This window comes from Grampus griseus, assembly GCF_964374135.1.
Source record: "Grampus griseus genome assembly, chromosome: 17".
NCBI classification, from domain to species: Eukaryota; Metazoa; Chordata; class Mammalia; order Artiodactyla; family Delphinidae; genus Grampus; species Grampus griseus.
In genome coordinates, this window is record NC_139011.1 from 68689744 (window position 1) to 68705849 (window position 16106).

Consider the following 16106-nt stretch of genomic DNA (forward strand, 5'->3'; position numbering starts at 1 on the left):
ATGCACCCTGATTCTCAAGGACCAAAAGAATCAAATACTCTCTGATGAGAGGTTAAAGAGACTCAGTAAGCAGCCAAATGACCGAATACCTGATTCACAGGCTTAATTTGGGCAACAGACATCCAAGAATAAATTCCAGTGATTTTGCCAACCATAACAGAATTGTTTTCAAATACTTTTCTTGACTGTATTACTTAATCCGATAAGAGACAGGAAAGGGGTAGAAGATTGCAACAGTTCACCACTGCAGTTCTGGCACAAGTTCGGGGGGGTCATTTTTTTTTTCTCATAAGCTTGAAATTTTTAAAAATTAATTAATTAATTTGTGGCTGCATTGGGTCTTTGTTGCCACGCACGGACTTTCTCTAGTTGCGGCGAGCGGGGTCTACTCTTCGTTGCGGTGCACGGGCTTTGCGTTGCGGTGGCTTCTCTTTGTTGCAGAGCACGGGCTCTAGGTGCACAGGCTTCAGTTGTTGTGGCACGTGGGCTCAGTAGTTGTGGCTCGTGGGCTCTAGAGCGCAGGCTCAGTAGTTGTGGCACACGGGCTTCACTGCTCCGCAGCACTTGGGATCTTCCTGGACCAGGGCTCGAACCCGTGTCCCCTGCATTGACCGGTGGATTCTTAACCACTGCACCACCAGGGAAGTCCAGGGGGGAGTCATATTGATAGTGGGGTAGGCAAGCAATTTTCAACAGCAGCCCATTTTTAACATCTTTTTATTTTTCATTGTTTTATTTTTTTAATTGTGGAAAGGCCACTTAATTCTTTGTTGCCAATGCTGATGGAATGGCATTTGCTTCGTTTCTCAGAATCATCACCAACTGAATGAGGTAATTTGGGCTTTGTTCACTTTTGAGAGTTTTAAAATGTCAATCTCCAGGATTGAGTATGTCAAGCCATGGCTGGTGCTAGCTGGCCCAGAATTATGTATAGCACTTAATTTTTCCCTCAAATAATTCTACATTGCTGGGACAAATTTGACCAGAGTCTTTATTCATAGAATATGTAGAAAGTAACTCTGGGAAATATTCATTTGATTTCCAAGTGAGGAAGACATTTCCAAGCATAAAAGCAAAGAAAGGAGGAAGGCATAGAAAGAAATGATTGATAGCCCTGACTTTATAAAATATATTAAAGGAGCATTTAAAGATACGGGAAACTGCCTGTGACATGCTGCTACGTCAATAAAATAAAAATTTAAAAAAACCAGCATAGACACACAGCAAAGGAAAGCATAAACAAAATGAAAAAAGACAACCCACACAATGGGAGAAAATATTTGCAAACGAAGTGACCAACAAGGGTTGAATCTCCAAATTACATAAACAGCTCATGTAGCTCAGTGTCAAAAAAACAAACAACCCAATCAAAAAATGGGCAGAAGATCTAAATAGACATTTCTCCAAAGAAGACATACAGATGGCCAAGAAGCACGTGAAAAGATGCTCAACATCACTAATTAACAGAGAAGTACAAGTCAAAACTACAATGAGGTATCACCTCACGCCGGTCAGAATAGCCATCATCAAAAAATCTACAAACAATAAATGCTGGAGAGGGTGTGGAGAAAAGGGAATCCTCCTACATAGTTAGTGGGAAAGTAAATTGGTACAGCTACTATGGAGAACAGGATTGAGGTTCCTTAAAAAACTAAAAATAGAACTACCATATGATCCAGCAATCCAACTCCTGGGCGTATACCCAGAAAAAACCATAATTCAAAAAGATACATGTACCCAAGTGTTCACTGCAGCACTATTTACAATAGCCAGGACATGGAAGCAACCTAAATACCTATCAACAGAGGAATGGATAAAGAAGATGTGGTACATACATACAATGAACTATTACTCAGCCATAAAAAGGAACGAAATTGGATCATCTGTAGAGATGTGGATGGACCTAGAGACTGTCATACGGAGTGAAGTAAGTCAGAAAAACAAATATCGTATATTAATGCAGTGGAATCTAGAAAAATGGTATAGATAAACTTATCTGCAAAGCAGAAATAGACACACAGACGTCGAGAACAAATGTATGGATACCAAAGGGGGCAGAGGGGTGGGATGGACTGGGAGACTGGGATTGACATATATGCACTACTATGTATAAAATAGATAACTAATAAGAACCTACTGTATAGCACAGGGAACTCTACTCAATACTGTTAATGACCTATATGGGAATAGAATCTAAAAAAAGAGTGGATATATGTATATGTATAACTGATTCACCTTGCTGTACAGCAGAAACACAACATTGTAAACTATACTCCAATAAAAATTAATACATAAAAATAAAAATGTTTTTAATTTTTTAAATTTATTACAACCTGAAAAAAAAAACCTAGCATGGACATTATAATTTCCATGTTGTAAAATCTATATCTGAGATACATATACATGAGAAATATACTAAATGCTAAAAGAATTATGGGTGATTTTTTTCTTCTCTATGTTTTTTTGAATTTTCCGTATTTTCTATATTAAACAGAACCCAAAATGATGTTTTAAACAAATTTAACCCAGCCAAAACTGAATAGTTTCATTCTCAAACTAAACTCATTTATGCTTGAGTCATATATTCCTACAGGTATTTTAAAATCAATGGATGAATTCTATTTAACTCAGTGACAGACCAAAGACAAAGCAAGGGTTTGTGAGAAGATGATCCATGGGAAAACTGGGACAAGAATGCTCTGAAATGGAAAGTTCTTCCAGACTTTGAAGAAGCATAATATGCAGGTGGATCTAATTTGGTCCTGTTACAGAAAGGTAGCAGCACAAAAAAAGAAAGAAAAGAAAGAAGAAAAAGCAAAGGAAAACTTCCTTAATTCCCAGGTGAACCATGGTATTCCTCTGCTGCTATGTGATGTGAAACCTCACCCTTCCAGGCCCAGCCTGATTACACTGGAAAACCACCTCCGTTTACATGTTCCCAGGCATCTACACTCGGCACTAAGGATGGCTAATCCTGGTGCCCAAACCTGGCATGTGATTCAGGTGTACTATGTAGATAGTTCAAATAACCAAAAACAGGAAGAGGAGACTTTCAGGAAAGGGAGTGATTTTCTAAGAAGCAGCTGATGATTCTGAGCAGAGTAAACAGTAATATCTGGGGACTATGGGGGATTGTGTGTATAGGACAGAGCTCTAAGGAAGACTTGGAGTAGTCATTGTGGGAGACGTCCTGCAACTGGGAAAGCTTTCCAGAATGGGAAGGCTCTTTCTCCCAGAATCCAAGAGCTTCCCCAAAACCACTCCTTTTACATCATCACCTTTCTTAGTCTCATTATGTCTTGCTGAAAATTAAAGGTAAAAACATAATATAAACCCTCAAATGTAGGTGTGAAACTCAGAGGTTTGGTTAAGGAATGTATTACTAAAAATAAAATAAACTTTTTAAAGAAGGGAACTTAAGTTGTATGTATAAAATGTGCCAAAAGCCAGGGAATAAATAATTGAGAGGGTAATTAAGGCCAGATCAAATATTTAGTGAGTTCACCTGAGTAAGCAAATAAGTCTTTGTTCTTAATGGCATAATAAAAAAATAGTTCATCATATAAAAACGATCTGCATTTTTTTTTAATTCTGACTTTGTTCACTACCATCCCAGTAACTGCAACATTTTGATTTGTTTTCTGCCAGCCCTTTAGTGCCTTTAACTCCTTATATTCTCCCATCCTTCTCACCCTCCCCAATCTTCTCTTTAATCCTCTGCACCCTCCAACCGAGATCTTTCTCCCTTTTCATTCAATTTATAATGTCTTACATATAGCAGGGTCTATATTAATGTTTGTTCACTTTAATTGAATTGAAAGCCATTGCATCCATTGCACTCCACTATTCAATATTTGAGAATGTCCTGGGCGTTGTTTATACAGGCACTGTTTATACAGGCAGTCTTCACTTTTCCTGCACACAAGTGCAGGACTGTCTCAATAGAAGTGACCATGCAACCTGAAGCCATAACAATCTATCTTGATAATCAATGGGGAAAATTATGTTTGTTCCATGACCTTTACGTATTTTTGTCAAAAGATGAAAAACTCTCTTACTCTGTTATAAATGTGTAAGGGAATCACCAAGATAGTGAAATATTTATTACACGATAATTTAAAACATTAGAAATATTGATAAGTAAATGCCTTGTTTCTTTGTGACAAGCTTTATCACGGGTAGTTTGGACAGTGCTTACTTTTCATTATATAACTTACAACATGAAGTGGGCATCTTTTTTATGCCTTGGCAAATTGTCATACTCCTTTCATAGCTGGGATCAGCTTCCAGTATTTTTTTCCTTTGTGCTTTCAATGTCGAAAAATACCTGCAAGAGTTCCTTTAATGTGAAATGTTGACAGCTTCATTTCTTCTGGGACATCGTCCTCCTTTCCAGTACGACCGTTTTCCTCATTTATGTCAGTAAGTTTGTCTTCACTAAGTTCCTCTGGCTGCATAGCTAGAGTTGAATGATGGCTGTGTCCACATCCCTGGCATCAGCTATTTCTTCTATAACTACATTTACGTTTGAGTCACATTTCCCCTCTGCGTTATCTGCATTATTGCTGCACTTTAAGCTTTGTTGGCCTATTCTCTCTTACTATATCCATTTTTGTAAAATGCCACACGGGTTTATCACCAGAAGACAAGGGAGCAACACAGCTACACACTTTGCTGTCTGTCTGTGAACTGAGTAACACAGGTACAGTGACCAATCACACACCTACAGACTTCAAAAGAAGTGGCACAATTTCACAGAACTAGATGCACAGCTGTAATTTGCATAGTGATTTGTAGAGTTAAGACCTAGCACTAGTAGCAAATTTGGGCTGTACTTGGAGGACTGATACCATTTAACTAAACCATGGTTACTGAAATTCGTGTATATCAGAGCCATGCAAAGTGAGGGCTCCTGTATTTTCTTTCTGTAGGTAAAAGATTCTTACGTAGTAGATTTTAATAATGCCACAGAGTTGGTCCTGGCCTCTACTCCGCTGGCCCTGAGAAAATACAACCAACCATTGTTATTAAAGTTATCTCATAAAAGTTCTAGAAACATGAAGTGGTTTTACTTAAGAAAAAAAGTAGCGTGGACATGCAGCTAATGTTATATTCTTCTTGGTGATACAAAACATTTCAAATATTTATCTATATCTCTTAATAGAAAATAGAGATAATCGATAACATTTTTCAATTGTCACCTGCCTTCTGGGAGGTTCTAAGTATAAATCAACTAAGTATAAAAATAACTAGATTCGTGACCTGTTTTTCCTGAATTCTCTCTTTATATTAATACTTATTTCATTAATACAAATACATATTTTCCCAGTTGTTTATGCCAGACAAAGCTTCAGGATGGACTTTTTTTAGGGTATGACATTTGAGTTCTGCATTCTAAAAGTAAGTACAGTTCACTACTAAATAAAGTAGTTCGCCACTTAAAAAAAATAACTAGATTCACATTTGGTTTTCCAGTTCTCCACCCTTCATTCACAGAGCCTTTTGCTCATGCTGCTTCCAAACTATTATTTGGTTACCACATTGTATTTAATGAGCTTCTCACAGTGTGACATCAAATATCTTTATAGATTACGTTCCCTTTTTTAAACATTTCCGTGGAAGCCTCTCCTGCTCTAATTAATTCTCCTAGTATTGAATTGTAAATACCTCCTTTGTGTCAAGATGCACCCACTTTGGTGCTACAAATTTTTCTACCCTAAATAATTTTACTCCACTCCACTCTAGGTGAGAACATTCTTCAAGCTTGACTGGCGACTGTGCCTTTCCTTTGGCCCCAGCTATAACAACTAGTTCTCCCAGTATGTACACTTCACTGAATGTGTGGTTATTATTTTTAGGTCTTCTGTGGTGATTCTAGAAGAAGAATAACGGAAAATTTAGAAGGTACCTTTTTAAAAGCCAGAAACACTGATCTTCAAAAACAATGCCACGTTCCAGGTTGCCATGGGGCTCTAAGGAACAACACCCAACCAAATAAATCCAAAACCAATGAAAAGGAGGGAAACTCTTGGGCCTAACCTTGTCACACCACACAAAGACTTTCGTAGTTGCAAAAATTTTCTTCCAATTTAACCAAAGTTTATTTGGTGAATTCTAGTATATTATGTATATCTATTGATAGGGAAGTCAAAGTAGTCTTGCTAGGTGCTAAGTACCAAATAGATTCATGCTTTGTCTCCCTTCATCAACTTCAGAAATTCCATAACCTAATACCAAACATATTGTTTTCCTAGCAGAAGATTATACTCAAAACTTTATCTTTTAACTTAAAATCAAAATCCATTTCAGCCAAGTATTTTTCAATAGATTGATGAAGGTGAGTGTAGTACCTAAAGGCTGCCACACTGAGGCGTGTGGTGCACTGTTTTGCGACTGGCTTTCAGATCACAACTACTTAAATCTTCCTTGTAAGCAACAATAGTAGTCAAGAAATTGAACTTGGAAAGCCCAGATCGAACCTAATTAGTAGGCATCTCCTTTTCCGTGTGTATGGGTGGTGGGAGTTGATTGCTAAAAAGAGTCTACCTATTAGAAGGAAAGCATACCCCCATGTTCTTCACGGTTATCATGTGTTAGAGTAATGGGAAATAGAAAGTCACATGATCATCTTTTTTCTAGAAACATCACCTAAACCATAAAAGAGAAATCACCTATGTCCTATTACTTAAAGCACTGAAGCAAGGAGGTCTCTGAATCGTCCTCTTCAGCACTGGACAGTCATCACACTGTGATCATTCTCATTTTGTCTGACCAGATGGAGAACGGCTGCGATTCTTAGAGAGTTAAAAAAATCACAAATATAGCATATGCAATATGATGACACCCTGTTTATTTGTCAGACGAAGAACATGTTCTGCAAGTCTTGGAAATTAGATCCACTCCAGAATAGAACACTAGAAGACAGCTTCCTTAGTTAATGTAGTGTTTGGAAATGAAGAACCTTAAAATGAAGCCATGTGAGGACTTCCCTGGTGGCGCAGTGGTTAAGAATCCACCTGCCAATACAGGGGATACGGGTTCGAGCCCTGGTCCAGGAAGATCCCACATGCCGCAAAGCAACTAAGCCCGTGTGCCACAACTACTGAGCCTGTGCTCTAGAGCCCGGGAGCCACAACTACTGAGCCCACACGCCTGGAGCCCGTGCTCTGCAACAAGAGAGGCCACTGCAATAAGAAGCCTGCACACCACAATGAAGAGTAGCCCCCGCTCGCCACAACAAAGACCCAACACAGCCAAAAAATAATTGATTAACTAAATTAAAATGAAGCCATGTTAATGTCCTAAAAATATATAAAACATTCGACAGTTACAAGAAAAAGTGAAAAATCTAAAATAATTGAGTTTTTAAATACAGCTCAGTGATTAAGACAGGAAAAATTTTTAGTAAGACTATAGATGATAAGGACTTCCCTGGTGGTCCAGTGGTTAAGACTCCATGATCCCAATGCAGGAGGCCTGGGTTCGATCCCTGGTCAGGGAACTAGATCCCACATGCATGCCACAACTAAGAGCCCACATGCCGCAACGAAAAAACCCTCCATGCCACAATGAAGATCCCACACACAGCAGCTAAGAGCCGGCACAGCCAAATTAATTAATTGTTTTTAAAAAAATTTTTTTAAAACAGTGTAATTAATAAGCTTAATCTAATAAACACATACTAGAATCCATACCCAATAATTAGAGGATTAATCCTGTTTTCAAGCACAACTGGAACCTTTGCAAAAATTGACGATATACTAGGCTGTAAAGCAAGGTTCAAGGGATACCAAAGAACGTATATCACATAGACCATATGCTCTGGCTGTAATGCAGTTGTTAGATACTATTTATAAAAGTATGACTCAAAGAAAACTCACAATTTAAAATATAAAAATATTTATGAAGAGCTCATGGTTTAAAGAAATCAAAGAAATTTTTCAATATTTACAACTGAATGGAAGTAAAATTATATGTCAAAACATATAAAATGTAGCTAATGTACTACTGAAGGAGAATTTATAGTTTTAAATAAATATATTAGAAAAGAATAAGGTGTCCAAATGAATAAGCTAAGCTTTCAACTCAAGAAATTAGAAAAAGAGTCAATGAAAGAAAGAAACAATAAAGAGCAGAAAGCAATGAAACAGAAATCAAAGGTACATCTTCCCTACCATATCTTTATATTTAATTCATTTCTGCTCTAGGCCTAGATGGTTTACTCCCCAAATAATAATAGACTAATATAACCCTGATACCAAAGCAAGACAAGGACAAAATAAGAAAGGAAATTATAGGCCTATCTCACTCAAAAATATAGATGTAAATATTAGCAACCTTAATCCAGCCAACATAATAAGAGTACATATCATAACCAAATTGGCTTATCCCAGGAATACAAGGATGATTTAATGATAGAAAATTACTTATGGAAATTGATCGTAACAGCAACTATATGATGATGTTAATGCATGAAGAAAGATTATTTGCTAAAATTCAATATCCATTAGTGACCAAAAATAAACAACCTAATATAGAACGGAACATCTGTAATGTACTCGACCTCGGTTTCAAAATTAATGTAAATGGAGAAGAGTCAAAAATAGCCAAGACAGTTTTGAAGTGGGACAGTTTGGGGAGACATCCTGCCAAACTCAACAGATTCTATGTAAACCATGGTGTGGTGTTGGTGAATGGATATAAACCAAAGTACATTAGAGCAATTCCACCCTTGAAAGAAAACTCGATACTTGACAGAGGTCGTATACTACTACCTCACTGGGTAAAAGACGACCCGTCCAGATGAGTACAGTAGTGCAACTGGGCTTCCACAATGGAAAAATAAATTAATAAATCCCAACTGAGGGGCTTTCCTGGTGGTGCAGTGGTTATGAATCCGCCTGCCAATGCAGGGGACATGGGTTTGAGCCCTGATCCGGGAAGATCCCGCATGCCGCGGAGCAACTAAGCCCGTGTGCCACAACTACTGAAGCCTGCGCGCCTAAAGCCTGTGCTCTGCAACAAGAGAAGCCACCACAATGATAAGCCCTCACACCACAACGAAGAGTAGTCCCCCCTCCCAGCAACTAGAGAAAGCCCGCATACAGCAACGAAGACCCAATGCAGCCAAAAAATAAATAAAAACAAAAAAATCCCAACTGAATATCATGTAAAAAATATCATTTCTGGGAGGTTTAAGGCCTACATTTAAAATGAAATTTAAAAGGGCTTTTTGAAGAAAATACAAGATAATAGATTTATGATATTAAGGCAGAGATGGGTTCTTAAATAAACTTATACATTTAATGTTGATAAAATTAAAGACATATATCAGTACAACAAGGACATGATGAAAATAGGAAGCAATAAGCTGCAAGAAAGGAATATGTTCATAATGTGTATAACCGAAGGATTAATATTCAGAGTATAAGGATGAGAGCTTAATAGAAAAAAATGGGCAAAAATATGAGTGAGCAATTTATACAATGACCTGCCATTATATTAAAGCTTTTCAATATAAATTATAATCAGGGAAATAGGAAGTAAAACAACAAAATATAATTTCATACCCACTAATTTTTTTTAATTGAAATCTTAACAAAACCAAGGGTTAGTAAGTTGTAGAACAATGGGAACTCTCATTCACTGCAAATGAAAGTATTTACTGATTTAGACAGAAAATGGCAACATTTATTAAAGTGGAAGGTATGTAAGTCCATGACCCAGCAAATTATTCCTAGATATATATCATAAAGAAACTGTCACACATGTCTAGGAGAAATGTGCAAGAATGTTCACTGCAATCTTGTAACAATGAAATATCAGAAGCAACCTAACTGTCCAGCAACAAAATAAGAGGTAGATATATTGTGCATTTACCTATAATGGAATGCCATATAACAGTTAAAATGAATAAATCATCAAATTAATAAGTGTCAAAAACATAATATTGCAGAGAAAAGCCAACTGAAGAGTGACACATCATGATCGCACTGGCATGAAATTTCAAAGCATACACATATATTGTTCATGAATCCATATGTATGAAGCAAAACAGAAAATCATGCACGGAAATGATGTCAAATTTAGGATACTGATTGGTGGAGGGGAGGAAAATGGGATCTGAGAGTGATAAAAAGGGAGCTTTAGTTTTATCTATAATGTCTTGATTTTCTTTTAAAAAGATTTGATAAATATGGCAAGATGTAGTTTGTGGGCACATGGATGACATATTCTTCTCTGTATTTTTTCTGCTTGCTTAAAGTATACTGTAATTTTTAAAAAGGAAGATCATAATACTCTCTCCAATACAAAAGTATGGCAGTCATTTGCACTGGAGGGAGAGAAGGCAGGATAAGATGAGAAAGTCCCCATGCAAGTCTCCAGCAAGTCTGGCGCTTACGTGCTAACATGTAACACCCTTTCTGTGCTTGGAAAAGCGGAGGCTTCCCCGTTAGGACTGAGACAAATAGACCATGGATCCCAATGCTAGGAGAGGAGAGAGAGAAATTACCATGACTTTTTCCTTCCCCTTTGTTCCTGCCTTGTTGGTCCCAATCTCTTTCCTTGCATCTCTTCTTCTCTAGAGTGGCATGGAAAGCCACAACCCTGTAACTTTAAGGGAGGATTATTAGCTAATCATACTGCTTTGTCTCTGCCATCCCCACCAGGAGACTTCCTCCAAGCTTTGGAGGACCTCTGTTTATTAGAGGAAAACAAAATTCCAGGGTATATACAATCACATACCAGAACTTTCCCCTAGTTTGAGGCATTGGACTGTTAATAGAAATTCAAGCATGTATGAAAGTTCTACTGAAGCTATTTGGCCAACAAATTATTGAGTCTTAAATAAAGGAGAATTGTACTGAGTGAAGTAAGTCAGAAAGAGAAAAACAAATACCGTATGCTAACACATATATATGGAATCTAAAAAAAAAGTGGTCATGAAGAACCTAGGGGCAGGACGGGGATAAAGACGCAGACCTACTAGAGAATGGACTTGAGGGCATGGGGTTGGAGGGGAAGGGTAAGCTGGGACAAAGTGAGAGAGTGGTATGGACATATATACACTACTAAATGTAAAACCGATAGCTGGTGGGAAGTAGCCGCATAGCACAGGGAGATCAGCTAGGTGCTTTGTGACCACCTAGAGGGGTGGGATAGGGAGGGTGGGAGGGAGATGCAAGAGGGAGGAGATATGGGGATATATGTATATGTATAGCTGATTCACTTTGTTATAAAGCAGAAACTAACACAACATTGTAAAGCAATTATACACCAATAAAGTTGTTAAAAAAAAGAATTGTATTAATGTTTATCAACTTGTTAATACCATAGGTATTTAAATTATATTTAATAAAATTGTATTTAACTCATATCTTATATTCTTGGATATATCTATATTTTCATTACTATTTCTAATATAGTGATAGTTTCTAATAATAAATTGTATTATTGGATTGCTCACTATGAACAGAATTCTCACTGTGTAAATACAGAATGCTGCTTATGATGGGTTCAGAAATTCTACTTAACTGGATGTAAAAGAAAATTAAAATTCTAAGTATTGAATTTTCCAAAACAAGATATATGTATAATTTAAGAATTATTTTACTTTTAATTGTGTTTTAATATGGTTAAAATTCAAACAATCCAAATGAGTATAAAATGAAAGGTAATACTCTTTCCCATATATTGTCCACCAGTCCCCCTCCCCACGGCAGCCACTGTTACAAATATTCTATGTGTTTCTCTAAGGTCCTTTACAAATAGACAAACATGCGTCAAAAAGAACTTTTTAAAAAGTCCATTCCATAGGAATGGTATTTCAAAATGTTTGTATTCTTAACTCGACTTAGCACATTCAATGCTCTTCTTCTGAGGCCAAATAGTGCAGAATCTTCAGACTTGGGGTCAGACCCAATCACAAGAGTGAGATTTCAAAGGAGCCACGATAAAGGTGACACAATAAATAATTGTCCATTAAACTTTTTATAGGAAAGTCAGGAGAGAATAGAGTGTCCATGCAGTAAGTTCCAAGACTTGAGTCTGCTACCAATTAGACAGAAACAATTAAGTGACATAACTAGCTTGTGTTATGATGTATCATGTAAGGATATCAAAATATTTAGGTAGTTGTTTGGTCCACAATTGAATGGAATCTTAAAAAGAACCGATTATACAAAAGCATATCTAAATTGTTGCTTTCTTAATCATCCTAAAGTTTAGCGAGATCTGAAATACTGCCAGAGGCTGCCCAATTAATGTGTTTTGCCACCTTTGCTAAAATGTTATCAGTAATAAATAGTCTGAGACAAAATTCTCAAGAAAGAACACGTGATGTCAAAGAGTACAGTTCATATTAGCTTGTTACTTTTTTTTTTTTTTTTGCGATACGCGGGCCTCTCACTGTTGTGGCCTCTCCCGTTGCGGAGCACAGGCTCCGGACACGCAGGCTCAGCGGCCATGGCTCACAGGCCCAGCCGCTCCGCGGCATATGGGATCTTCCCGGACCGGGGCACGAACCCGTGTCCCCTGCATCGGCAGGTGGACTCTCAACCACTGCGCCACCGGGGAAGCCCTAGCTTGTTACTTTTTAACCCAATGTATTTGGTATTTCCCATGGATAAAAAGCATTTCTCATGTTTATTTTCCAAATCTGCATTTGGGATCAGTTTGTAAGAAAAATGTCACCTTTGTCTTTTAGGCTCTTCTAACATATAGGAGTGACCCAACCATGAGAAAAATGTTGAATCATCTGTATTTCTATATCATGCCTGTGTTTAACGTTGATGGATACCATTTTAGCTGGACCAATGTAAGTCACTTTGCCTATCCAACTGAAAAAATCATGGAAAACAGTCCTGAAACAGGAAAGAACCTTGGTGGGCAGCTAGCCTAGTGCTTCCAGAGCTACAAAGGAGACTTCCACTCCCTTCCCCAGCATAGCAGCAACCTTTTGATTTCCTTTATATGTTTGGCTTTGTCTAAGATTTCATGTAAATAAAGATTTCTCCTTCCAAATAAATTGTGAAAACAATCACTAGTCCAGTCCAGCTCACTCAATTTTGCCTGTGAAGAAATAAGGGCAAGAGAAGGTAAGAGGAAAGTTTGTGGCAGAAATTGGACCATGAACCTGAGTCTCCGATGCTAATCCTGTCCTCTTCCCACTCCCTGGACTTTATTCCCAAGGGAACCCCCCCTCCCCCTCCGTGCTGTGATTCATTCACTGACTGAGCTACTAAAACGCATGGGAATAACCTCTTAAGTGTTTTTTCTGCACCTCTTTTTTTCATTACATCTAGGATCGATTTTGGAGAAAAACAAGGTCAAGGAACTCAAGGTTTCGCTGCCGTGGAGTGGATGCCAATCGAAACTGGAGGGTGAAATGGTGCAGTAAGTTGGGGATTAATAGGGATTCAGATCCAAAGGTATCCATATCTTTCACTCTCAAAAATGATGAGCCCACTGGGACTCCAACGTAAGACTGATGTCTTTGGGTATGTGAAAACCTCCTACGTTGTACATTGTAGCTATAATTTGCAAAAGAAAATGAAAGCATTTTTATAAAAGTATGAAAGAATCAAGGATTTAAATCTGTCAACCCAATCCTGAAAATTTAAACACAGATGTAAAAGCAGAAAACTAAGGAATATTTGTCATTCAGAAACTAAAACATTTATGTGGTATAAATCCAGTGGAATGTATTCATCCTTTCACTGAGGGTAACACTGATCCCGCCTTCATCTGTCTAAGATGATCAGAGCTGCCAAATCCTTGTCTAGAACCTACCAACCTGCCAATCATACACTGATTGACCACTCACATGGCGAATATATTTCCACTACATTCCGTGTTTCATAATAGTTACCTTTCAAGTAAGGAGAGGATGTCATTTTAAGGAAGGAAACTCTTGTGGCAAAATAAAGAAGCAGGTAGTAGCAAAAGAGAGAGAAACAGAAAATTAGCCATAGCTACATAGAAGATGGGTAGTATACCTCTCCCCATCTTGGGTTTTCGGCTGGGGCTCTTAAACAGAAAGACAGATTAACAAGAGAAAAATGGTTTATGAATGTGCACTGCACATGTCACATGGAAGAAACCTCATGAAAAGTAACTCAAAGTGGCAACTTAGAACACCAGCTTATATAGTGTCTTCAACAAAGAGCAATAAACTTGTAGAGAAATGATAGTACAAAGGAATACAGTTTTAGGTTTCCCAAGGCAGCCAACTGTGGGAAGGTAAATATATGAGAGCTAACTAATGCAGGAAGGTTTGTTTGCTGATTCCTGTGGTGCTGTCTCTGGGTTAAGAGTCTGTCTCCAGTAGGAGAATTTGTGTCCTGTCTTTAAGCAGAAAAGGCGAGGGTGGAGAGAGCTTTTCCTGCATTTCCTGCTGCTTAATTGCCTGGGGCTCGAAATAATTTTTATGTCAAAGAGGCATATGTGGGGGTGACATATTCTGGTTTCCTTCGCTAGTTATTGTACTTGGCAACAGCGGGGAGGGAAAGAAGTGTTACCCACGTGCAGTTCTAAGGAGCTGCCCTTTCTCAGTGTCCTTCCTTAGCGCCCTCAAAGTATAACCGTTGTGTAACAGAAAGTCTTCTGTGAGTCTCTTAGAAATGAAGCCCAAGACAAAAGCCCTCCTTCTATGAGGCTTTGGTTCTGTACTCGATGCCGCTCTTCCCATCCCCACCAGCATCAGGTGGAATAACTGTGTGTGGCTGAGACTTCTTGCACAGAACCCTCCAGGCAACCTCTTGAATCAGTTAGAATTGGTAAATCAGAATATGGTAGAGCAGAAACAATATGGTTCTAGAATATGACAGATACATGGTTTCATTCTACCATTATTAGCTCAATGATTTGGAAGATTTTCTTCAATCTACCAAATTAATAATAATACCCAGCTCATAGGGTTCTTACGGAAATTAAAGGACTTTACATCTGTTTAATGACTGATTCAGTCCTAGCTCCAAAAAGGGGTCTACATCTCAGTGACCCAACCCTTCTCCCTCACCCTCCAGAAGAGTCAATTCACCTCTGAGCCTCAGGTCAGTTGTTTGTGAAGCTACCTCTTTCCTTCAGGAGAGGGTTGTGACGACGAGCCATGAGGTAAGCTTTGAGGTGTTTGCACTTATGAGAGAAGGAAAAGCATTGCATAAATACTATAAAGGGGTATTACTGATGGCTGTTTAGATTGAGAAATTTTTTTCTTCAGCCTGGACTGAGACAGCAAACTTGTTCAAATTAACTCCCTGATACCACTAACTTTTTAAAAATTCCCTTTTGTCCATCTCTGAGATGGGGCCATTTTGCATGCTCATAACGATGTGTCCCGTTTCACTAGCTGGCAGGTACCCACATCCATAGGTGTGTCACGGGCGTGATACCCACAATCACCTGAGTACCAGGAATGGTAACTGAGCTGAGTCATACTAGCAGGCCAGCCAGCTCTGCCGGTGTAAAGCTACACTCTTGTTTATATACGGTTACAAAGTAGTGGCTTGCTTCCCTCTGTTCTTCCTTTCCCCAGCCTGTTTCCTTCATACATATACCTTCTTTGATTTCTTAGTTCCAAACTGTGGTCCCAACTGGAATTCCTTTGATTCTCCCCATTTATGAATCATCCTGATTCTTCCTGTGAGTCAGCACTCAAGATGAACAGGGGATTTTTGTCAAATGTCAGTTGCAAAAATGACCTTGATAGACCGTTGTAAATGATGTAGGAATGCAGACTGCCTGGCTAGGCCCATCTCCTTCCCCACAAGGTCTCCTAAATAGATTCAGCTGACCTGACAGGCAGGCAGCTGTGACTCCCTCCCTCACAGCATCAAATCCATCTCCCCACAGCTATTTGCCTGGTTAAGGGGACAGTGAACCTCACTGAGGGAACCACTCTCAGATCAAGGGTATTGAAGTAAATGAAATCCCTAAGTGAACCTCCAAACATCCATAATATAATTGATATAGAAATGCCCAGGACCACTGAAAACACTATAGAGTCAACACTGAACTGACAAAAACAAATGTTTCTTTCTCTGAAATTGGTGAGTCTCAGACTTAAAGAGGAGATCATGAAACTGCTTTTAATCATGAAATCGTCT

General features: G+C 38.4%; 1 protein-coding gene across 1 annotated transcript in view; it reads left to right on the plus strand.

Annotated features, from left to right (window-relative positions):
- Nucleotides 1-16106, plus strand: part of CPA6 (carboxypeptidase A6) — a gene marked incomplete at both ends in the record, with an annotated part of 262208 nt that overhangs the window by 206528 nt on the left and 39574 nt on the right. Inside the window, 2 exons of the mRNA XM_082675155.1 lie at nt 12707-12817; nt 13305-13395. Coding sequence (XP_082531281.1) covers nt 12707-12817; nt 13305-13395 — 202 coding nt within the window. The remainder of the gene's footprint in view (nt 1-12706; nt 12818-13304; nt 13396-16106) is intronic.